The sequence below is a fragment of the Equus przewalskii genome, chromosome 5 (assembly GCF_037783145.1).
Source record: "Equus przewalskii isolate Varuska chromosome 5, EquPr2, whole genome shotgun sequence".
In the NCBI taxonomy this organism is placed as follows: domain Eukaryota; kingdom Metazoa; phylum Chordata; class Mammalia; order Perissodactyla; family Equidae; genus Equus; species Equus przewalskii.
The window spans coordinates 46,405,022-46,430,563 of NC_091835.1; the positions used below are offsets into that span (position 1 = coordinate 46,405,022).

The window sequence follows — 25,542 nt, forward strand, 5'->3', positions numbered from 1 at the left end:
TTGATGTAGATACCAAACTCATACATGAATTCCACATAAATATCTCAAGACATGGTGATGACAAATACATGACTCATATTTCTTCCCAAAGTGTAATCCTTTCTCACTCTAATTCCATTTTTCTTTCTTGAGCCTGGCTTGAACCTGGAAGTTTAATATGTGGAATGTGAAAGGAATTCACAATTGCTTTGTTTGAAGTCTCATGAAAGTGTCATAATTAGTAGTTCTTTCAGCTTGATTCTTTACCTTTGTGATAGTTGTTCTTTCTAATGTAGAATTTGAAATTTACCAGGTGCTCTGGGCACATTAAGAGTCATTTCTAGATCATTTATGTCTCTTGACTATATGTAGATTATAATTTGAGGTTATAACTTACTTATAGATGAATTTTAATTATCTAAATGTCTCAGTACTGCTCATGTATTACAGATGTCTTTTTATACACACACACATGCGAATTGTTGAGAATCTATAATGGTTCTTAATTTCCAAATACAGAAGTTTGGTCATATTATTCATATACGAAGCCTCTAATATATTTATTTTGAAAGAACCATTGACTATTGTAAATTTTTTCAATATGACTTAAAAGTTGGCAAAACATCAAAGAAATACTGTCCTTACATTAGCACTGGAAAATAGTTATCACCACCCACATTTGAATTATTTTATCAATAGGCCACACTGTCTGTGATTTTCCACATGAACTCCATCCAAAACAATGAGCTTTTTAAATGAAGCATGAAGCATCAATAGTCAATATCTGAGAAGTGAGGACAGACTATGATATTATCAATTTGCAATTTTGCGCTTTCTGTTTGGCGAGTACATTAAACAGCGTTACATCAAGTGTAGACCCTCTGCTTTATTTGAGAACAGTATCAATTTGAAAAATAATGATTTTTTATATTTCCCGAACTTGGATTATTACATCATTTGAAAAAATAACAAAGAAGCAGGCTGAATAAATATGACATGAATATTATTGAATAATATGGATAATTTAATCTTCAAATATTTTCTTTCCTCAGCAATTGTTATTTAACATATTTTAGACTTAACTTTTTTATTTTGGGCATCCTAACAATTATGTTTGTTAAAAAGCTAGTTTTGTAAGTAATTTCCTTAGGCATTTTTTCCATCTGTTCTATTCCACTAATACCCTGAAAGGTAAGGAATACTTTCTGTATTCATTCTATATTCTATATTCATTGCTAACATTTCAGAGAAATTAAGAATAGAAGAAAGAGAAAGAATTTTCCCCTAAGGTATTAGTTAATGCAAGTTACTGAACTATTTAGTCACTGGAATCAGGAGACACAGAAGTCAGAACCATGCTCTGAAGTTGCTGATCACCTCGGAGAGACAGCATATTCACATAAATAATGTACACAGAGTGCTATATAGAGAGAGCAATTCAGTGTAAAACCAGATGTCAATATAGGTGAAAGACTCAAATTCTGATTCAAAGTTGCTTCTTCCTAGCAGCTCTAATGCACTGTCTCCAAAATTTTTATTAAAATGCTGATTAGGACCTTTAGAGAAAGTTAGCTATCCCTGCTACTGATGACAAACTTACACTAGAATCTAGTGACGGGTGAACTAATTATAAACTAGATGGATCTGGATTGAGAAAAATCTATTCATGCTTCAAAACGTGGTTTGACTTCATGAAACATCCACCTGGTCTGAAAATAACTAAAAATCTCCAAACCATTTACCATCTAGCCCATGACTCAGACTATACCAACTAGATAATCAGAAGAGTGTGGCATTTCTATTATTCAGGTTTAAGCCACTCAATGAGGAAGGCAGAATAATACTTATCTCACACTTTCCCCTCCACAAGACCAAAATCCAAATGTATTCAGCCTTTAGATGAGGCTAAAAATTCCATATATAAGTAGAAAGAAAGGGAGCTTATGGGGATCTTATACATTTAGCTTTTTTAGAACTGAAGCTCTCTTAGTAACAAGCAGATCTACTGTTGGATTTCCGGAAGTTCAATTTCAAACATAACTTAGAGTGGCAGTTAGGATAGAATTTAGGAGCAAAGATTCCAAAGTCAGATAGATATATATGCCAACCCTCTGCCACTATGGAAATTTTTATTCAACCTTCCTAGAGTTCATATTATTCATCACTAGAGTGAAGATAATAAAATATGATATAAAGATATTTTAAAAAATTAGTGAAACAGTGCTTAATATAATATAGTGACTGGAGATAAAAAGTGTTCAAGGAAAGATAAGTACAAGTGTTATTTTGTTGCTATTAGTGTTACTATTTTTAACACTATTACTAAAGTAGGGGACTGTATAGCATCCAGAAGAAAAATGTCACAAAACTTATTGGCATTCACAATAGAATACAAGAAGAGGTAGGAAATGAGCAAAAATTCATAGGAAGAAAATAGAATAAAATGAATAGGTAACAAGGACCAGTTGAAAGGTCACAAAGGAGAAGTCAAGGAGATAAAGTCAGGTCACAAGGAAAATAAAACACAATTGCAAAATTGGAACCTACCTTAACAGAAACAAAGGGCATACTGGAACTAGTAAAAGTGAAATCTATTATGTATAGAACACTCTAGACTTGAAGAAGAAGAAAAACTTAAAAAGTGAAAGTAGATCTTCAACAAGGAAGATAATTACCAGCCAACATAATTTGTATACCTAGTGAGATAGAAATCATTGAAGAGTTTTTTCAAAGGAATAACATGATCGATATAAAAAATAAAAGAACAGTTTATTTGGGATTTGTGCAGTGAATTAAATAATAAAGAAGAACATGTAATAATATATATACAAATGAAATAATAAAAAATAGAGCAGGCACTCATTAAACAATAAGTTTGGGAAGAAAATATTGCTAGTATCATAGGATCTGCCCATGTGGCATTTCATATCTTTTCTCCTCTACATGAGAGGTATCCTTTGGTGAAAGCATTTCGTAGCTTTTCTTTACTATTTCACACCACCAAAGTATCCAAAGGCAAGATAGGGTTTAACTTTCCTTTTCAATGTCTACATAAATGGAATAAAATGGTATGTACTTTTTGAGCCATGTATCTTTCACTCAATATTTTTTTTGAGGTTTATCCACCTTGTTCCATGGGTATTTGATTTGTTTATTTTCATTGCTGTATAGTACTCAGTTAGATGAGTGAACATCAACTTATTTATCTATTGCACTGTTGAAGTACATTTGAGCTGATATCAAGGGTTTTCTAGGGTATATACCTATAGGGTCATAGACTTACATGATATCACCAAACACTTTTCTAATAGAGTTGTACGCATTTCACAATATATGAGAGTTCCCATTGCTCCGTATTTTCACCTGTGTGGTATTGTCCAACTTTTAAAATTTTTGCCTATGTGAGTTTATGTAATGACAGCTTATTTCAGTTTTAATTTTCATTTCCATGACTACTAATAAATTCATGATTCCTTACTCTTTTTAAATGTAATATCAAACTGTCGTCTTTTATAATTTCCATATTCAAATATTTGTTCATTTTTCTACATTGATCTTTTTCAAATAGAGTTTTGGGAGTCATTAATGTATTTAGCTCTTCCTTTGGTTATGTGTATTGTAAATAGCTTCGGATGTTGGTGGCTTGTCTTTTCACTTTCATTAGGATGTCTTATTTGTTAAATTAACTTTATCAAAGTTTAATTTATATAAAATAAAATACACTCATGTTAACTGTATAGTTTGACTAGTTTTGTAAATGCATATACATATGTAACCACCACAGAAATCAAGATATAAAATATTTCCATTACACCAAAAATTGCCCAAGTGTTTCTCTGCAGTTAATCCCTCCCACCCTAGAATCATGCAACCAGACTTACTTTATCTCAGTATGGATTTCTTTTGCCTTGATCTCCAGTGGAATTTTACTAGAAATGATAAGAACAGAATCCTTGCCTTGTTATTAATCTTAAGGAGAAAGTTACATTCTTTCACCATTGAGTATGACGTTATTTGGAATTATGTAGTATGGTATGAAGTTAGTTGACCGTTAGTAGGTTGATGAAGTTTCCTTCTATTCCTAGTTTGCTAAGAGTTTATATCAGGGATGGGTGAGGAATTTTGTCAAATACTTTTTCGGTATCTATACAGGTGGGCATATGGTTTTTCTCATTTATTCTTTACAAATTTTTAAAAAGCATCTTTGCGTTATTGGGATAAACCACACTTTGTGAGGATTTAGAACACTTTCCAAATATTTCTGGGATCAATTGGCATATATTTTAAGGATATTTGCATTTATATTTATGGGAGACATCAGTCTATATTTTTATTTTCTTGTAATCTTGTGCTTTGATTTTGGTGTTGAATTAATGCTGGCCTTATAAAATAAGTGGAGAAGCATTCCCTCCCATTCTGTATTCTGAAAGAATCTGAGTAGATTGTTTTATTTCTTCCTTAAATGTCTGATAAAATTCACCCATGAAATCAGCTCTTGGGAGTTTTCCTTTTGGGAAGGATTTCAGCTATAAATTCAGTTTCTTTTAATTGACATAGAACTATTCAATTTTAAAGCCACAAATTTCCCTCTAAATTTTAGCAGCATCCCACAAATTTTGATATGTTGGCCGTTATCTCTTTAAATATCTCTCTGCCTCATTCTTATCTTTCCAGAACTCCAATTGCACATATGACTTTGTCTGACAGCTCTTAGCTCTTGTGTTCTGGTCTTTCTCTCCGTTGTTCTTTCCCTTTGTGTATCAACTAAGAGAATTTCTCTTGACCTATCTTCAATTTCATCGATACTTTCCTTAGCTGTGTTCAATCTGCTGATGAGTCCATTGAAAGAATTCTTCATCTCTAATATCATATACATTTTAATATTTCTACCATTTCCATTTGACTCTTTTATAAAGTTTCCATCTCTCTGCTAAAATTCCCCATCTTTTCATGCATGTTGTCCACATTTTCCACTAGTGCCAGTAACATGTTAATCATAGCTATTTTAAAGTTCTTGTCAGATTGTTCTAACATCTGGGTCATTTCTTTAGTTTTGTTGTTTCATCTACTGACAATGGGTTGTTGTATCTTGCTTTTTTTTGTATGGATCCTAATGTTTGATTGAATGCTAAACATCATGTGGAGGACAATAGTAGAGACTGAGGTAAATTGTATTCATATCTGGAAATGAGCAATGCTCTTCTGTTATCCTATGAGTATGTAGGGTTGATACAACATAGACAGGATTTGAGCTTTATTTGTGTTTTGTTGTTGCTATCGCTATTGTCAGGGAACTTCAGGCTTCAAATTACTCCAGTAGTTAGCTACTATTACCTGTACTTACGTGGGGCCTGTGGTACCAGAGCTTTTTTCCTCAGTGTCCTTGCTTGCCTATGCCACAGAGACAGTCCCTTTCAACACTTTTGTCTCTCCCCCAGCACTACCCTGCTCTTGCTTATTATTCAAAATAAACTAATTTTTGTAGTAAAGTGAGTTCTGTGTTGTAACGGAACACAGCCTTGGGCAGACTGTGTTCTTAAGTCTCAAAATGGGAACTTTCTCAGAATTCCTGCTCCCCTACATGGCAGCCAAACTATGTGTTATATCTGCAGTTAGTTTTGTACAGGAGAGAGTTTTCTGCCCCTACTCCCAGTGGTACCCAACCTCTGAGTGGTATCCATGTAGGATACTACACTCAAAACAGGGTCTCCTGCCCCCTCCCCAGGAGCAAAAGGTGTTTGCTTCTACTTTTCCCTCACCAGCAAAAGATCTTGAGCTATGTCTACCTCTCCCCCTGAAGCAGACTGTCTTGCTTTCTCTCCCTCTCTCTCAAAAGCAGGAGATTTTTTTGCCTGGGACCAGGGTGACAGAGGGCTCTGCCCCCTCCTAGTACCATCACTTTCCTAGTACCATTAACCAGCAGCTTAAGGCTTTTGATTCTCATGAGAGAAGGCTCCACAGAAATAGGCAGAGCTTTGGACCTATTTCCCAGAAACAGCCCATCATCTACTACATACCTCACCACTGAATGGACCTTCAGTTTCCCGCAATGCCTTCAATATTCCCCCTGAATGACTGGTAGGTGTCCATGGAAGAGAGCTTGCGCATGATTGTAAACTCTCCCTAGAGGATCTCCCAAGATCTTGGACTCCCAGATCTTCTAAGTTGACATGCCAGCTCACACCTGGGCTTTAAAAATTTGGTAAAATTTTAGCTGATTTATTCTTACCCTCTTGTGTAGTGGCCGCCTCTTTCTCCTGTGCTCTGCTGAAGATCAAAGACTTTGTGTGCCCCACCTCTCCTTGGAGGGTCGAACACTCTTTGGAATTCAGTATACTTGGTCACCTTGTGACCCCAAATTTCTAATGGGATCAGAAAAAATTGTGAGTTTTGTAATATTATCTGCCTTTTTTCATTGTTACTGTTGGACTGAAGTTCTATATTTTAAGCTAAAATAGAACTCCAAAGACTATTTTTCATCTTTAAGGGACAATTTATAGTAGCAATAACTACTGAACCTGGAATGAAAATAATTCTAAATTCTCAATTTGTCTCCAACCTCATTAACTGAATTTGATAATTTTCAGGATATAAATATAAACAGAAATTCATTAAGGTTTATATAAAATCTGCAAAATGGCAAGCTGTTTCATGGCTGTTTAAACACATATTACTTTGGTTTCCATCAGGGCTAAATGAAAGAGGGGAGGGAACTTTATGCTGTTTTTGTTTTGTTTTGTTTTCCAGAAAGATGCAGAGGCAAAAAGTTTGTCACCAATCTTCTTCAATGTTCAAAATACTTTTAAGGTATGCTTAACGTCTAAAGTGTTAGAATGCTGCTCCTTCAGGGTCTATGTTACATCAAATATTTCCTAAAATAAGCTTGGAATCCAGCACATAAAATAACATCTCAGCATTATTAACAGTTTTCATTAACCTGAAGAGTCATAGAAAGAATTTATAAGTAGTCTAATCCAAACTCCTATGTAATGCAAAAATTTCTAAGCATTCCTGATTGCTTGCAGAGTATACCTGTAACGTAGAGGAACTCTCAATTGACAGGAGAGCCTACCCAATTTTTGAACAAATAATTTTTGCAATGATTTTCCTAATATTGAGCCAAAGTGAATGTCTTTAACTTTGCAACCATTTGTTCTAATTCATCATTCTAAAGCTACTTACAGTAAATCTAATCTCCTTTTCACTTGAAAAGACATCAAATACTTGAAAATGGTTATCATGTTTTCTTTTTCTTCTTTTTTTCAGTCTAAAATTCCCTAGTACCATCAACTACCTTTATTTTATGTCCATTAAACTGTTGTCTTATGGCTTATGTCTCAGCACCCGGTGTGCTCCATCTGTGACCCAAACTTTCTCCTCCATCATCTAAATACTAGATGCTCTGAAATGTTAGACACTCAACTTCCAATTTTTCTTTATCTACATTCTCTCTCTGGACAATCATATCCAAATTCTTGACCAAGTATCACCTCCATGAAAACAATGCCTAAATCTAGGTTTAATATCTCTTGAAGTCAAGTGCTAATCTTATCGTGTTTTGTGTCTGCAGAGTATCTCATACAGTGGACCACGTCATCATTGGATTTGTAAATAATTTTAGGCTGATTATTACCCCTCTACCAGGGTGTGGGTACATGCACATGTTTGTATATTTAGGGGAAGCTCCATAGTTTTTGGTTAGAAAAGTGTTTCTATACAGCAATTTTGCATTTGCTTCTGCATGGGTCCAAAATAGTCACAATACTCTGGCAAAATTTTTAGCATAAATTCCTGCTATGGGTAGTATAAATTAATACACCACAGCCCCACAAGACACAGTTTCTCAAGTAACCATTTTCTTCACTCAAAGCCCCTGGGTAAAGAGGCTTCCTCAAAAGTTCCCTTGGTCAGTAGGCATTGCTTTTCTTCTCCCACCTTTTGCAGGTAACAATCCATCCAGTGTCACGTTTTTTCAGGGATCTCTAACCAGCTCCAGCCCTTCCCCTACTTCCACCAGCTGGTTTAGGCCTAAAATTTCAGCGCTTGTCCCACTGTGAGCAGTAAACACCAATCTCTAAGCCCTTTGGCCTAGATCTAGTCTGATATTTCCCCTAGGCCATTGACACATCAATGTTCAAGCTACTGCTCAGGCTGGAAGTTCCCTCTTTAAAATTTCTGTCACCTGGAGATATATCTTATCTTTGTCTAGGGCTAAACTGTGTATTTACATTTTGTCTTGTAGTTCATTTATATGAGCATGTGAATGTGTGTGTGTGAGTGTGTGTGTATGTGTTTGTGTGTGTGTGTGTGTGTAGAGTGTCTGTTTTCTCGGTCCAACCATTGCTAGAGCTAGAATCCCATTGCATTTTGACTATCTGAAGGCTGTGTCTACTTGGTTATCCCCTTGGCAACTCAAGCTCTGTGTATCAAAAATACATGCCTCACAATTCTAACAAAAATCTTCCCATTTTGCCTGTGTTTCCTGTCATAATTAACAGCACCCTCTCTTTTCGGTCTCCCAACTATGAAATTTTGGAATCACCTTAAATCCAATCTTTCTGTTGGCTCTCAGTCCAATTAATCACCAAGTTCATTCTATGATTGCCAACATTTCACTTAACATATTCTAGCAATCACAGGAATGTAATGAATATAATATTTATGTTTGAGAATTTTTGTTTAGATTAAAGGAGATAAATATATCAGATAAGAAGCACTCAAAGACTGGAGTAAGAGACGGAGTAAATTAACTACAGAGTGATTCAAGTCAACCCAGCATTTGCATTTTAACTAGTAATATTTTATGGATTTCCATAAATTCACACATATCACATATCTCCTTAAAATGTATGAGTGAAAACTAAACATAGCATTTAATACATAATTCTCTTATAGTTTTTATGATTTTTAAATTTTCGTTTTGTTAGTTATCTGTGTATGTACGGTGTCTGATTTCTTTTATAAACTGAAAAATCTGTTTAAGTGGATAAAAATTAATTATTTAAAAATTACTAACTAAAATTTAGCCCTTATTCTCTGCCAGGCACTTTTTCATATTTTATCTTATTTAATCTTTACAACAACTCTATAATTAATTACTATTGTTCTGATTTTATAGAAGGGAGAATTCAGGCCCATGGAAGTTAAATAATTTGATAACAGTCATAAGTAGGAATAGGACAAAACCAGGATTTTAACATACACAACCTGACTGCAGAGCTGGAAATACAGTTTACTCTGCTGTTCTGAATAAGTATATTAATAGTTGGTTTGCTCTCCACTGGGAAAGTCCAATTTGTCAAGTCCAGTCTCAAATGTGGTACTTATAACTAAACTTTACTTCAGATTATATACATGGAAAATGTGGTGGAACTCTAACTTTCTGGGTATGGCGAGTACATGTCTTTCAATTTAATTTAATAATGAAGTAGATCTTCTGGCAGCCACGTCACAATGTTGACTCATTGAGTTCACATATAAAATAACAACTGAGTCTTTTCCACATGAATTACTCATAAGCTTTTCTTCCTCATTTTATAATTGAGTAGTTTTATTTTCTTAATCTGTGAAAGACTTAAAATGTATTCCAATTAAATTGCATCTTCTTACTTTTAGCTCATTAATTGAGTCTGCTGTCATTTTTGAAATTCTGATTGTGTCTTTCATAGTTTTAATTAGCTATTCTTCCTAGGTTTTTGTCATCAGTTTTCAGTGTTTATAAAATCACACAAAAGAGGTACTGGCAACATATTAAAATGTTTTGTTTTTCCATGAAAGACACAAAATGGTATTCCCATAATATACTACCCATTTTATCTCTTTGTATTGATAATATTTTGTTAAGAAAATGATCTAGAATAAGTAGAGTTAAAATAGTTTTGTGTTGTGGATCCATATCTCTGTGGAAAAAAAAGAGAAAAAATATTTTCCCACCTCTTTTGAAATAAACCGTTCTATTCTCCACTAGAATGACTGTGATGCTGGTGACAGCTGACATGTTTTGAAAATCCACTATCATTAATGATATTTAAAAACTATATAAAAACATTGTAGAGTGAAAGGTCATTAGCACAGAATCAAAGAACAAAGAGAGAGTTCTCAACATAGTTAATGGTTACACATGGAAAAGACTAAGGTCAAAATAGGGCAGATTTTTTTTTAATGAAAGCTAATTTAAGAACATGTGAAAGCTGAGAAATAAAAGACTAATGAAAAGCTCTTAGAACTGGGACCATAAAATCCAGATATAACTATCTTAAGTGCAGTCAGCAGTTTTGATTTTAAGAAGAGTTGGTCATTACTGTAGAGTATACTTGCCATCAGTGATTTTTTTGAAACAGCAGTTTGTTCAAGGATAGTATAATCAAATGATTACCACTCAACACCAAACTTCATTGTCCCAAGTTTGTTCTGAACTCTGAAGATCTGATTTTTAATGATTTTGCCCTCTTGTACACTGTTTACAAAAGCAGATGCATTCTGAAATTCTACATGGGTCTGCCATCAGTTGCTTTGTTTTCAAAGTATTTTGCAGAAATCACAGACTGATTGTCACTCATTCTCTCTCTCCCTCCTCCCTCTCCCTCTCTCCCATTTTATTTCAGATAATGTTACCGTTGATATATATAATCTTAATAGTCCTACTTTTGAGTATTCACTCAATGCAAACTGTTACTCAGGCCACAGGATAACCAGTCCTGAGATTCTTCTTTTTACAGGAGAACGACCAACCACACTTTATACCATTTCCTTTTCTTGGAAAGAGAGGTAGTTTAAAGATAAATTAGTGTCCTCTTGATTTCAATAAACTCTAAGATAGGAATCTTGTCGTCTACAGCAAAATGTGGATAATATTACTGAAGAAGTTAAAAATATATGCAGTGTTCTGGGGTGTGTGGAAACCAAACAAATTACAGATGCTGTAAATGAACTAAATCTAATTCTTCAAAGAACAACAGAGGTAAATATACTCATTTATTACACAGTAATTATTGTAAACCTAAGTTCAATAATTAATTAAGGAGAGCGAAAGACTTCTGATTACTATATATGGGTTTGTGTGTGTGTGTGCATGTATATTTCCATCATTTGGGGGTAATGGAAACTTGATTCTATTATCCCAAAAGGATTTAATTAAATTAAAAGGAAATTTCTTACACCTTTGAAGTTTGTAACTACAATATAACTTCCAAGTGAGACTAAAATCAATCCTACAATCCTACCTAGATGAATGTACTTACATAATAATGTTCACAGGAAGTGTTTGTATAGATTATCAATGGCTCTCATGTGCACCAGTTTGTATGCAGGTGTAAGCATGGACAAGCACATACGTAGGAAAGAAGAGATCAGTTTTTGTGGTATCTTTTGCTGAATTTGCAGCGCACACTGCTTCTATGATCCCACATCCTGTATAATGATTTCCTGGTTTTTTTCAGTTTAAAAAATGAGTATTATGTAATTTTTTTTATATCTCAGAAATCTGATGTTGAATTATAGGTGTGATTTTGCCTGAGAAAAAGATTAGGAACTCTGGTCACAATGAATCCATTCAATCTTGTTATCAGTTTAGCAAGTGATAAAGCAGAAAGATATGATAATAATAGTAATAACTAATACTTGATAATGCATTGCAGTAACAAAATAGTTTCACTTATAGTACTTTAATTTTTTTTTTAAAGATTGGCACCTGAGCTAACAACTGTTGCCAATCTTTTTTTTTTTTCTGCTTTTTCTCCCCAAATCCCCCTAGTACATACATAGTTGTATATTTAGTTGTGGGTCCTTCTAGTTGTGGCACATGGGACACCACCTCAGTTGGCCTAATGAGCGGTGCCATGTCCGTGCCCAGGATGCAAACCAGTGAAACCCTGGGCTGCCGAAGCGGGTGCTTGAACTTAAACTCAGCCACGGGGCCGGCCCCCTAATTTAATTTTTATTTTATTCCATTTCATCCTTTCAGCAATGCCATAAAGTTGATATTTTAGTGTTCATTTTATAATTAAAATCTGATGTTTAGAGTGCTCGTGTACAGAGGGTTAATAAGTGGTAAAATAGAGATTTGAACCCAGGCCTCTATACACAGTCTACTATATGTGAAACTTCATTAGAGAGAGTGATTACACGCATTCCTTACCCGCACAAAAAGGAACTGCAGAGATTATATGACCTTGAATATGCCAGCCTTGAAATTTCAAAACAATTGATTTAGAAAGTGGACAATTACATTACTATATATAAATCATCATGCTTGTTTCAAATAGGTGACTATGATAAAATCAGTAATTTCTTAGTGTTGGACTTTCTATGTCTCATTTTAATTATAACTCTTTTGTGATTAAATAGTAATAATGAATATAAAAATTTAAATGTCTTATTTGCATTGCACAGTGACAGTGATGACTGAGGAGCAATGGAGGCACACCACCAAAAGTTTTTCAAGATAAACATTTATTAAAAAGTGAAAATACAAAGCAATGAAGAAATACAATTTAAACAACATAGTCAATAAATTCCAAAATTCAATATCTGAGATGGACGTGTATTTCCTTAAATTTTTCTTAACGAAGAAACACTTACTCTTATAGCTTTCAATTATAGAAGGAAATAAAATAACATAGCCATTTTATGTAGTTTCCAAAAAACTGTTTTTGTGTGTAGATATTAAGATCTATGATTTTCACAAAAGATGAGGTAAGATATCTAATGTGATCACATTTAATATGATCATATTTTTTCATTCAGTGTCAGACTGGGAAAATTATACCACTGTCTTGAGAAGCACACCACCAATATGTTTTGAAAATAAATATTTTAATGAACTTAAAAACCAGGGGATTATACAATGGTAAGAAGAACCATCTATGTAACAGCTGAAGTTAAGTCAGGATAACAAGGTAGTGAGAATTAACTTTCAACAAGCAATTAATTTCTCTTAGATTATCACATTTTGGAGACAGTACAAGAACCTAGAGCTGATAATAAAATATGAAGAGCTTAGGGTCATACAAACATTATCTGAATTCAAGATTTATCACTTTTTCTAGCTGAATAGCTTTAGAAAGTTAATTCATTTCTCTGAGTTTCAGTTTTCCACATCTCTTAAAAAAAAAAACACAAAAAAAGAATTTGCAGGTTTCTGTTAGTATTAGAAGTAATGTCAATAAAGGGTCTAGATGATAATATAGATTGAATGAGAGTCATTATTATTACCAGAGGTAGTGGAGATAGTGCTAGTGGTAGTTTTTGAGATTCTTCCCCATGATGCCAAGATGAAGGTTTAATTCATACAAGTACCAGTTAGGTCCCCATTATCTCAGGGCCGTTGATTATAGCCAGCCTCATGATAAATGTGAGACTTTGCCAGAGGAGAGGACCAGACATATGAATGTGGATATGTGTCTTCCCATCTGTTAAGATCACTTGGTTGTTTTTCAATTTTTATATCCAGCTCTCAGTGAATCAGTAGAAACAAAGAACTGATCACAGAATGAGGAAAATATAATTTTAGGATGAAGCATTTCAAATGATGTTAAAGTATTAACAGTTATAAAAAGCTTTACCTTCAAAACATTCATTTCCAGAAACTTCTTAATGGAACAAAAATACAATTAACATTTCTTATATATTTATGAGAAACTATAAGAGTATAATTTCTTATATATTCATGCATAGAAATGAAGAAAAGAGTCGACAATTATCAGTTTTATTTCATATATGTCAATGGCCAAAATAGATAGTTCAACATGCCTAATAAAGAAGATTCTACTTGAGCACACCTTAAAAGTCCACTTACTCTACATCATCTTCATCTGGACTTTTTGTTTATCTCTTTTTTCATCCTGTCTTAACTATGAGCTCACCTATATAAAAATTTGGCAGAAATAGTAAGTACATTTTATAGACTTTGTGCGGTAGGTAAATGCAGTTCACAATGCCAGTAGTTCAGTCTATCCACCAACAATGAACCAAAGATTAAAGAAATACTGAGAAATATGAGTGTCCTGCCAACAAACTCAAATTTGGGAAGCTTTCCTTTTTCTCAGTTGCATTTTTTTGTTCAACTTGCAAGAAACTATTTCCTGCCATACAGGGAAGTAATTAGTTATTTATTAAATGTAAGTTTTGGCAAGATGAAGGATTATATCACAAATGCAGTTGTACTCTAGTTCATGCTCCCACTCAGCACTGGAAACAATTTTCCATCCTTCCAAATTATATTCCAGAAGCTCACATAATATATTTCCATTAAATGCTCACTCGATAAATGAACCACAAAATGAAAAATATGGTCTTACACATTATGCTGTAGGTGGATGTCATGGTAGTTTTAAAATATGTTTATATTTCTGAATAAATTGAATTCTAGTTAAGTCAGGCTAACATCTTTAATAGCCTTACCCACGCGGATGGAGTGAAGATCTTATTTGTAGTTGTTAAGATGGGTGGTTGAAACTATGTTCAGATGAATTATTTGACCTAAGAGAAATGCTTCTGAAAAGGTTCATGTGAATGATGCTTCAAAGTGAAAAGTTGTATATAAATTTAATTACATTTTAAACATGAGAGAAGCGTTTTCTCTCCAAAGGAATACTGTAGCAAGTTCTTCGTTATATGAAAACAATTATTCCCTAGTTTATTTATCTGAGAAATAGGGCTTTTCATTAATTGGATTCTCTTAAAAGCAAACTTGTCAAGGCAAAATTTTTAAAAATTTAGTGTCAATTAAAATGGCTCTTAGAAAATTGAATTGCCTTTGGCCTGAAACCTTATTTTTAGTGAGTCTGTGAATCACCTTATATAGTTTTCATGATAATGAAATTTTAACCAGCAAATCCTAAACCATCAGAGTAATTTTAGGCTTCCAACAACAATAAACATAAAAAGAAAACAAAACCAGTATACCACTGGATGTGAACTTAAATAAACAATTAAATTTCAGATAGTATTTCTTTTATTTAGGATATGATTCAAAGTATATTACTTTTCTCAAGTGTTTGACTATCAGTTTCTTTAAATCTTCTAAAAATAAAGAAGCAAATGAAACTCTATAGTGAATCTGTATGATTTTGCTCACTTCCATCCAGCCCTCTTTTGGTGCTGCCCAAAGCTTACATCTGAATGACTGCTAATAGTAAGAACTGGACACACCAAACAAAGAGAATTAGAAATGCACTTCTGGGGGCTGGCCCCGTGGCCGAGTGGTTAAGTTCGTGCACTCCACTTCTGCAGCCCAGGGTTTCGTGCGTTAGAATTCTGGGTGCAGACATGGCACCACTCGTCAAGCCATGCTGAGGCGGCGTCCCACATGCCACAACTAGAAGGACCCACAACTACAAATACACAACTGAGTACCAGGGGGCTTTGGGAGAAAAAGGGAAAATAAAAAAAATCTCTTAAAAAAAAAAAAGCCTATTTAAAAAAAAGAAAGAAATGCACTTCTATCAAAATATTAGTCACTGTTGTGGAAGGGGGGTTGAGTTTAGGCAATATCTGTAGAACTGTTCTAATGATACTATAAAGACTGAGCTTATTCTAGAAATTTCTTTTATTAAAAATCAAATAACCTAGATCGCTCATTACAACATTGGGAATGCTTCTCTTTCATCTTACACTTTAGAGTCCCTCTGTTTAATAAGCAACATTGATATATGACACCAAAAAATACTTTGTCCTTTTATCATGCTAGAGAAATTTCAATGTTTAGATTCTGGATATTATCAGTTTGTTTTATAAATTCATTTTCTGAATAACAAGTAGGTGTCTTTGCACCTATTTTTCTTTTTCAGGATTTGCATCAATATTCAGAGACTTCAGCAAAAGGTAAAACATACATGTACCCCAATTTAAAAAAAATTATAGAACCCAAAATAATTTACTTTTTTCAATTTTTCATCCAAATATTATGGTTACACACACACACAAAATATTTTTTGAGGGAAAAATGCTTTGCTAAAACTCTTTTTACTGATGGAAATGATTATTCTGCAAGTGAATAAAAATCCAACTCTCTAAACTTTTAGCCTGAGATTTTTTTTAAGTGGGAAAAGTCAAGAGATCTATAAAAATTAAAGGGATACTGAAAATACCCTCACAACTATTCCAAGAGACTATAAAATTTTATTTAGCTAATTATACTTTGATGTCAGAAAAGTAGCAGATGCCTTTCTTCAAAGTCACTAACTTCAAATTTAAATTCAATTTCTATTTGAAAGACCAATCTAACATAACAGGTAGGAGGATTAGGTTCTGGAATCATTACTGTTCACAGAGGCTCTGAGTCTATAAAACTGCAAGCCACAGGAGGACTTTGCCTCTATAGAAAATAGTGGATGTGTGAAAGTCTAGTGTAGAGCAAAGAGTCTGGCTTTTGGAATCAGTCAGAACTGGTCTTGAATTTCAACTCTGTCACAGTTTGGCTCTGTCATTTTAGAGGATTAAATTCTTTGACCCTCAATTTTCCTAATATGCCTAACAGAAATGACAGTATTTAATGTGCAGGGTGTGGTAAGGGTTGTTCTTATTTGCACAGGCACATGGTATTTGGCTTATGAACACTCTGAGTATCTTCAAGGAAACTGTCTGACTCACAAATGTTCAACTAACATCCTTGGATTCAGAGGTTATGGGTGGTGAAGCACGAATGATAACCCAACCTACCCTCCATACCCTTAATCAGTATCGGTAGAAAGTTATGTACAGAGGAATAGCCTCTCAACTCTAATTCCCACCACTTGAAAGAGACATTCAATTATACTTGAAGAACTCCCCCACTTTACAGCACAGAGGAAAATATGATGGCAGAGGGCATGGAGAAAAAAATCTGTGTAGTGCAAAAACAAAACCCTGTTCCAGGCAGTCATAAAACTCCAGAACACCAAAGAAGAAGGGAAGAGATGGACACCCCCAACAATATTACTAACACAGAGTCCAAGTGATAGAATGAGGAATGAACAAGCTGGAGGTATGACCATATGGAACTGGCCCTCTCTTCCTTTCTATTAGGAAAGTTGGAATAAAATCCCCTCACCCCATATTCCTCAGGGGTTGGGATATGAGATCCCATAAAACTGCACAGGAATGTTCCCAGAGACTTATATTCTATGATAAATCATCATAGATTATAATTAATGCATTATAGTTTCATAAATATTGTCATTGTTTCTTTATTTCATGACACTATAACTATTTTCCCAAAATAAAATCAGGTATGATAAACATTATTTTTCCAAATTTCACCTCCAATCCCTGTATCTTGAGTCCTTAATATATTTCCGATGACATTTGAAATGTATTCTTCATACAGAATTCTGGAAGTAAAGCATAATGCATAAGCACACATCTCGATATTACCTTGAAGAAGCAAATGATAACCAAGAACTGTCTCTGCACAAAAAGTAAAGAGTAAAGTTTGAGTAATTATCCAAATAATTAAAGTTCCCAGAAATAACTGCTGGAGCTTGAATTAATAAGATCTCTGACTCAACTTTATGATTTGAGATGTGTATTCATTTGCACAAGATTGGGAACTATTAACATGAAGTTTGTGCTTCCTTCATCGGAGTACCAACAATCTGGGGACTGGAAAGCAAGATGTTTCTATAAATTTATAATTTTCTGCCGCCTGTTGTTCAGGAGAATCCCTGTTGGTTGGCCTCCAGAGTTTGATGAGGCCTCTTTTAAGATTATTTTCATGCTGCTTTCCTCTTATGTTTCATTAATTGCTACTGCTGATTTCTCAGAGAATTTTAATTAGAGCTCTTTCACTCTGCTTGTCCCCTCAGGCTATTTCAACAAAGGGCACAATTTGAAGAAATACAGTAAATAAGTACAATTTGGCTATCTTATAAATTTTGTACAAACTTATGAATAACTAAGTGAATAATAGCACGTGTTGAACAACGAAAAAAATGTTTAATTATAGACAGAGCTACTTGGGGAACAGGATGTGGGAAGATGCCCCATGCTGAAGCTGGCCTCTTTCCTGAGTATTCAAATACCTGATCATTGCAACGCCACTGACTACTGGAGGAAAAAGCCAGCTCTGTACTATTTTCTTTTCAAAACAACTACAAAGCAAAAAGCAATTCATGTTTGACAAACAACTTATGACAACGTGCACGTGTTTGAATAAACAACAGTACTGGGTGATTTCACTCGGCACACGTTGGAATCTAATCACAGTAGATCTTAAGAACCTCATTTCTAATGATGTCCTTACTAGTTCTCTCAACATCTCAGCGACCCGGGGGCTCCATCGTCTTCTCTTCTGGGTGGTTGCGGTGAGGAAGCCTGCGCCGGCAGAGACACGGAGCTGCAAGTGGCTGAGACGCTGCCGTGGGAGGGGGCCACGCAACTCGGGCCTGGAGTCTGGGACCCCAACTGAGACAGACAAGAACCATTGGCCCTGGTCAAAATGAGAAAGAGGAACCTGGAAGTTGGAGCAGAAGACCTGGCGTCCCTTCTGGACTACTACCAAGCCAGGCCACGCAACTTCATGGGGCACTCCCTATACGATGCAGACGCCTCACTGGAAAAGGACCCCACTCTGACCCCCCTGCGGCATGAACAGACAGCACTGGTCTCCGACTTGCAAGCTTGGAATTGAAGTTTAATAAAATTGTCTATTCCTCTATGATCCACTCAATAGAAACCACCGATATTATCAGGAAACGTCGGCGACATCTGGCGGGACCATATGCCCCATCGAAGCTGACCGCAAGGGTCTCACCGGAAGCTGGCGGCAGGGCAGTATTGCGCAGGTGCAGCCGAATCGAGGCCGACTTCCGGAAGTACCCCCGCTGGGGACGCCAAGCAACTGAAGGAAGCTTATGAGATCTTCGTTTGCGTTGCTAATGCTCTCTGCTGCGTCGTGTGCTGGGGCTGTTCTTCCAGAAAGCTGTCCCGCCTCTCCCTCAGCAAAGGAATGGCCGAGTAGCGCTCAGGACTTTGGGGACATAGAGTTCAGGCCTCCTGACAAGATCTCCCACTCCTGGGGCCGCCCGGAGGCCCCACTCTCCACCTCAGCCTGTACCCAGCTCCGGTTTGGCAGCTGCCAAGTACACGAGTTCCTTCCCTCTGTCCCCCTCCCGCCCCACACTATGCTGCGGTTGCATTTTATTTCTCCAGGACGCTGCAGTGGAAAAGGAGAAATATCTAAAATGTGGCATTTCAGTACTTACTTCTGGTCCAGGCTGGAAAAGGGAAACATTCAGATTAGATCAGAGTGATTTCTTTCGCAGGGTTTTCTGCCTTGCTCTCGTCTACCAGGATGATCCTATGGAGTTTCAGGAGGGCTGCGCCGGGGATTGGACCAGGCCTGAGACATCTGCACGGAGGGGTCTTTAGTCATGACCACAGCTAGCAGTGTGCCCCTCTTCGAGGCTCCATCAGCAAAGCTCATGAGACACAAATGACTCGGAGGAGGAGGGTACCAGAGATTCCATTCGTAACATTTCACTTCATACATTTTTTTTCATTTCCTACAACCCTTAAATATCTAAATATTTGTCACTTAAATATTTGTCTATTAAAGATTTTCTTCATCTGGATAAAAAAAATTCTTTTGGGCTTTTATATTTGAGTTGATTCTTTATTTCGAGTTTATTTCTTCACTTAAAACATTACTATAGTTGAATATTAAAACAAAAACAGTTGCAAGTAGTGAGCATATTATGATTATAGTCTTTCACTCATTCGCAACTGTATATAAAATGCCAGCAGTGAGTGTTATTCATTGGCCTCATTAAGAGGTCTGACACTGAACGCCTCTGCTAGGATGATGTTCATCATCCTCATAAGCTTCTCCGTTGTAATGGCACCGTTTTCCTGATTTGGATCAAAGTCTACCAGTTCTACCTGGTCCATTTCATCAATCTCTTCTACTTCCTTCCTCTCAGGTAGGAGTCTTTCTAGCAGTTTCTTGGGAGAGAGAAAGCCCTTCTCAGGAAAGTTTACCTTAAATTCGATGATTAGGTGATTCTTTTCATATGGTCTACAATAAATTGGCATGCCTTCATTTAGCACACGGTTGAAAACTGTTAGCCGCTGTACTTAGTCATTTTTCTTCCTTCATGATGTCATTTTTAGGAATTATCAATAGACTCCCCTTAAATAACTAGTGGTAAAACTCAAGTAAGGCTTTGATTTTGAAAACATTTAGTAAACATTATGTCTTTCATTTCAAGCTTATTTCAGATCTCAGTTATGTACTATTACCATTCTCTTTTTATAGCAGCACAATGTATATAATTAGTGTTGAGTTAATGGTAAACATCATAGCATAATCAAATTTATTATGCTTAATTCTTTAGATGGGATTTGTTTGAAGTACTTATAAGCCATAAGAAAACATTTTTCTTGTCTGAAAATTAATTCTAAACAATAATAACCTAGAACAAAAACTATTGCAAATTATGGTTGATCAGAATCCCAAATTAATAATCCAAACCTCTGATTTGTGATTAAAGGTCATGCTTCCAAAATTTCTGCAACTGAAAATATGAAAGCTTATTAATTATCTACACTACTAGCAGCTAACCCAGGCTGCATACAGAGGCACAGATGGCTAATTGGCTTCAGTTGGTGGAGGGTTATTTTAATTAAATTTTATTATAAAAAACTTCAAAGCTATAATTGATGGCTTATGATAAATATGGCCCTTCACAGATGACCTGATTTCTATCTTTTTTTCTCTAGGCTTGATAGAAAAAGTGACAACTGAACTATCCACGTCCATCTACCAGCTAATTGATGTCTATTGTAGCAGCTTTTATGCAGATTTCCAGCCTCTAAATGTACCTGATCGTGTTCCCTTTGTAAATCCTGGGCTCCATTCCCACCTTAGCTTCACAGTGTATGCAGCTCACAACATTCCAGAGACCTGGGTGCACAGGTGAGTGGTGGTGAGTTTTTCACAAAAGAGTTCATTAATTTTTGCATAGCTTCTAATTAGAGTATAATGTGTCTTGTTCTTATTTGAAGGACCAAATATTTCATAAAATTTTGAAATTTAATCAGCGTGAATTTATCCTTATTCTTAAAATCATTTTTTAAACTTCATTCCCAATGCATAGTCCTTTTCCCTCACGTCTTCTTCCATTTTCCACATTAAAAATAGCTGCATATTCTCAATGTATCATTATAGAAACATAAAATGCTCATCTTACTTAGTGATTGCCCTAAAATTTTCTTTGTTATGTTTGAGTTTAAATGACTAATGCTAATTAACAATACAGAGGGAGAGAGAGCACACACATACAAGGAGATGGACAGTATTTAAAAAGAGAAAAAAAAAATCACTCTGACTCCCCATCAAGTTGTGAGTGGTGAATATTTTGAGAGTAGTACCTTGACAAAGTGGGAATTAGCCAAGGGTTATTTGGGTTACAATGGAAGTTAGCCACAATTATGCATGGAACATCACCAGATTTTAGGTTGATTCTATTATGTAGTATTTTTTGAATAACATAATTAGAATAACATTATAATAATTATTTTAAGTTCCTTGTGGATTAAATCTATAAGAAAGTACTGATTAAATCAATTAAAGTTGATAAAAGAATAGTAATTTATTAATGGATTTGTTGTATCCATTGCATTTAGCATCTCAAGGAAAAGTTGAGAAACAATTTTAGTAAAGAGAAATAATTGTTATCTTCATCTGCACTTTTGAAAATAACCGAACTGAACAAATATTTATAGAGCCAATTAGAAAGGAAATTTTGCCTTTGTATGTAAAATATACTATCTAGATGTACACATTTCTTTAGAACCCATGGTGTGATTCTTTTATGCTTTTTCTCTTTCTTAATTTTATGAGGAATTTTAATGGGCTGATGTATAATATAATAAATACCTAGTCTAATGAATGTTCTGTTATAATTTTTAAACCATTAATATATATTTATTTATTTTAATTCTCATGGAACCACTATGTAGCCAGATAAATGTAGATATAGCTATATGCTTACAACATGCATTTATATATAGTGTGATACTTAGTTTTGCATATTTTTTTATTCTCTGTTTCATTTATTTCTGCTCTGATCTTTATTACTTTCTTCCTTCTTTTAACCTTGGGCTTAATTTGTTCTTCCTTTTCTAGTTACCTGAGTATAAGGTTGGACTGTTTATTTGTAATTTTCCTTCTTTTAATGTTCTTTCTCTTTTAATCTTTCCTTCTTTTAATGCTATAAAATTCTCTCTTAGTACTCCTTTTGCTGCATTCTATAAATTTTGCTATGGTATGTGTTCTTTTTCATCTGTCTCAAGATATTTTCTAACTTTCCTTTTGATTTGTTGTTTGACCCATTGATTGTTCAAAGTGTTAACTTCTGTTAATTTGTGAATTTTCCAGTTTTATTTTTTCTCTTGATTTCTAGTTTCATTCTCTTGTGGTCAGAAAATATACATGATGTAATTTCAGTCTTCTCAAGTTTGCTAAGACTTGTTTTGTGACCTAACGTGTGATCTATGCTGAAGAATGTTTAACGTGTGCTTGAGAAGAATGTGTATTCTCCTGCTGTTGAGTTGAATGTTCTGTGTATGTCAGTTAGGTCCATTTGGTCTACAGTGCTGTTCAAGCCCTCTGTTTTCTTATTGAGCTTCTCTCTGGTTCTTTTATCCATTATAACCAGTATTAAGATCTTCTGCTTTATATAATGTTAAAAGAATTGATTCATCAAGAAGATATGACAATTTTATTTTATTTATTTATTTTTTAAAGGGATATAACAATTTTAAATATACATGCACCCTAAATTGGAGCAAACACATTAAGCAAACATTGACAGAATTGAAGGAAGAAATAGACAGCAACACTATAATAGCAGAAGATCTTAATACTGGTTATAATGGATAGTCTGTTGCTGTCTATTTCTTCCTTCAATTCTGTCAATGTTTGCTTAATGTGTTTGCTCCAATTTAGGGTGCATGTATATTTAAAATTGTTATATCCCTTTAAAAATAAATAAATAAAATAAAATTGTCATATCTTCTTGATGAATCAATTCTTTTAACATTATATAATATTCTGTCTCTGACAGTTTTTGGCTTAAAGTCTATTTTGTCTTATGTAAGTATGGCCACTCCTGCTGTTTGGAATACAATCTGCATAGAATATCTTTGTCTGTCCTCTCATTTTCAGCCTGTGTGTGTCCTTAAATCTAAAGTGAGTCTCTTGTAGACAGCATATAGTTGGATCTTGCTTTGTTATCCATTCAGCTATGCTATATCTTTTGATTATGCAGTTTAACCCATTTACATTTAAAGTAATTAATGATAGGGAAGGACCTAAACTGCCATTTTTTCATTATGTTCAGTCTATTTGGTAGTTTTTTTGTCCCTCTTTTCCTCTCTTGATGTTTTCCTTTGTGTTTTGTTGATTTTTTTAATGGCATGCTTTGATTCCTTTCTCATTTTCTTTTGTGTATCTTCTAAATGTAGGTGTTTTCTTTGTGGTGACCATGGGCCTTAGCTAAAACAGCTTATATTTAAAATGCTTTGCTTTAAGCTGATAACAACTTAACTTCAATCACATACAGAAACTCTATTCTTTTCTTCTCACCTCATCACACTTTATGTTATTGATATCAAAAATTGCTTCCTTTTATAGTTTACAAATTTTTATAATTATAGTTTTTTTGTGTACTTTGTCCTTTAAATTCTGTACCAGAGTTGAAAGTGTTCATGCACCACCAAAAGTATTACAGTATTTTGTATTTGTCTATATATTGGCTTTACCAATGAGCTCTATACTTTCATATGCTTTCATATTGCTATCTAGCATCCTTTCACTTCACCTTGAAGGACTCCCTTTAGAATTTCTTATAAGTCAGGTCTAATGGTTATGTACTCCCTCCACTTTTGTTTATCTGAGAAAGTATTTACTTCTCCTTCCTTTTTGAAGGACAGTTTTTGCCAGATATGGTATTCTTGATTGATATATATTTTTTTCATTTAGAACTTTGAATATATCATTCCACTCCTTGCCTGCATGGTTTCTGCTGAGAAATCTGCTGATAAACTTATGAGATAGCTTTTATGTGGCAAGTCACATTTCTCTTGCTGCTTTCAAAATTCTATCCCTGTCTTTAATTTTTGATAGTTTGATTTTAATGTGTTTAAGTGTGGTCTTTTTGGGGCTCAGCCTGATTTGATCCATTGGGCTTCTTGAATCTGGGTGTCCATGTTCTTCCCCACAATTAAGAAGTTTTCAGCCATGATTTCTTCAGATAAGCTTTCTGACTCTTTGTCTCTATCTTCTCCTCCTGGGACACATATAATGTGTACATTTGTCCTGTTGATTATGTCCTATAAGTCCTTTAGGCTCTTTTCACTCTTCTTTACTTTTTTTTCCTTTTTATTCCTCTGACGGGATAATTTCAAATACCTGTCTTCAAGTTCAGTGATTCTTTTTTCTGCTTGATCAAGTCTTCTCTTGAACCCCTCTAGTGTTATTTTTCAATTCAGTATTGTATTCTACAATTTGAAAATTGCTGTGTGGTTCTTTCTAATATTTTCTGTCTCTTTGTTGATATTCTCATTTTGTTTATGCATTATTTTCCTGAGCTTATTTAGCATTTTTATGATAGTTATTTTGAATTATTTGTCAGGTAATTCATACACTTCCATTTCTTTAAGATTGGTTTCTGGAGATTGATTTCGTTCCTTTTCTTGGGCCATATTTCCCTCTTTCTTCATGTGCTTTTTTACTTTGTGCATTTGAAAAAACAGCCACCTCTCCCAGTCTTTATGGATTGGTTTCATACAGAGAAAGAATGTCACCAATCAGCCCAGCTAGAGGTTACAGGGACCTTTGAAACCTTTTCTGTGGGTGCATCTTTTCTGGACTTGTGTGTGTGAATTCTCAGTTAGAGAGGTTTTGCTTCTTTTTTCAGGAACTGATAATTTCTTGTTCATCCCCAGTGTCTGTCTTTGGTACTGCAGGTTTCCTGGCACTACCATAATCTGCCCAGCTCTTTTTTGTTCTCAGTTCCCAGGCATCCAGAGTATGTTAGGTCCCATCTGTTGGGCAAGACACAAACCAGTCCCTCATACAGCTCCCTGAAAAAGTCAAAATATTGGATCCACTCTCCACTATTCCTGCTCCACCTCACCACCCAGCCAATGGAGAGGCTATCAAGCTGTATCAGCCTCTGTCTGCTGTTCCACAGATCCTCTGGAGCAGGAGCAAGGCTCCTAGCTCTTTTTTGTTCTCAGAAGTCCATGGTGCCCAGGCATCTGGAATATATCGGGTCCTGTCAGCTCTCTGAAACAGGCAAGACAGTAACCAGTCCCTCAGGCAGCCCCTCAAAAAGCGGAAACATTGCATACACACTCCAACTCTTTCTCTCCTCCAACAGAAGGTAGGAGTTGGGAGTTTTCCCCTGCTCATTTTGTACTGAGCTGGGGGAAAGGATAGTGGTGAGTGAGTTTGTGCTGGTTCAAACCATTGCCTTTGTTCTCAGAGGCACCCGTTCTTATTCAGCACTGCAATTCAGGCAAGACAGAAACCAGTCCCTTGGACAGCCCCCTAAAATGTCTGAATGCTAGACATATATA

At 35.0% G+C, this 25,542-nt stretch overlaps 1 protein-coding gene across 26 annotated transcripts in view; it reads left to right on the forward strand.

Annotated features, from left to right (window-relative positions):
* The window catches only part of PIK3C2G (phosphatidylinositol-4-phosphate 3-kinase catalytic subunit type 2 gamma), a 510,504-nt gene that overhangs the window by 247,483 nt on the left and 237,479 nt on the right, over positions 1-25,542 (forward strand). For 15 of the 26 annotated variants that reach the window (XR_011540000.1, XM_070619245.1, XM_070619226.1 and 12 more), the window contains 4 exons: positions 6,727-6,786; positions 10,817-10,939; positions 15,768-15,801; positions 20,677-20,872. Coding sequence is in view for 25 of the 26 variants with exons in the window: in XM_070619245.1 (XP_070475346.1) it covers positions 6,727-6,786; positions 10,817-10,939; positions 15,768-15,801; positions 20,677-20,872 (413 nt within the window). In the remaining variant the exon portion in view is untranslated. The remainder of the gene's footprint in view (positions 1-6,726; positions 6,787-10,816; positions 10,940-15,767; positions 15,802-20,676; positions 20,873-25,542) is intronic. The other 11 variants (XM_070619233.1, XM_070619234.1, XM_070619247.1 and 8 more) reach the window with 2 other exon arrangements.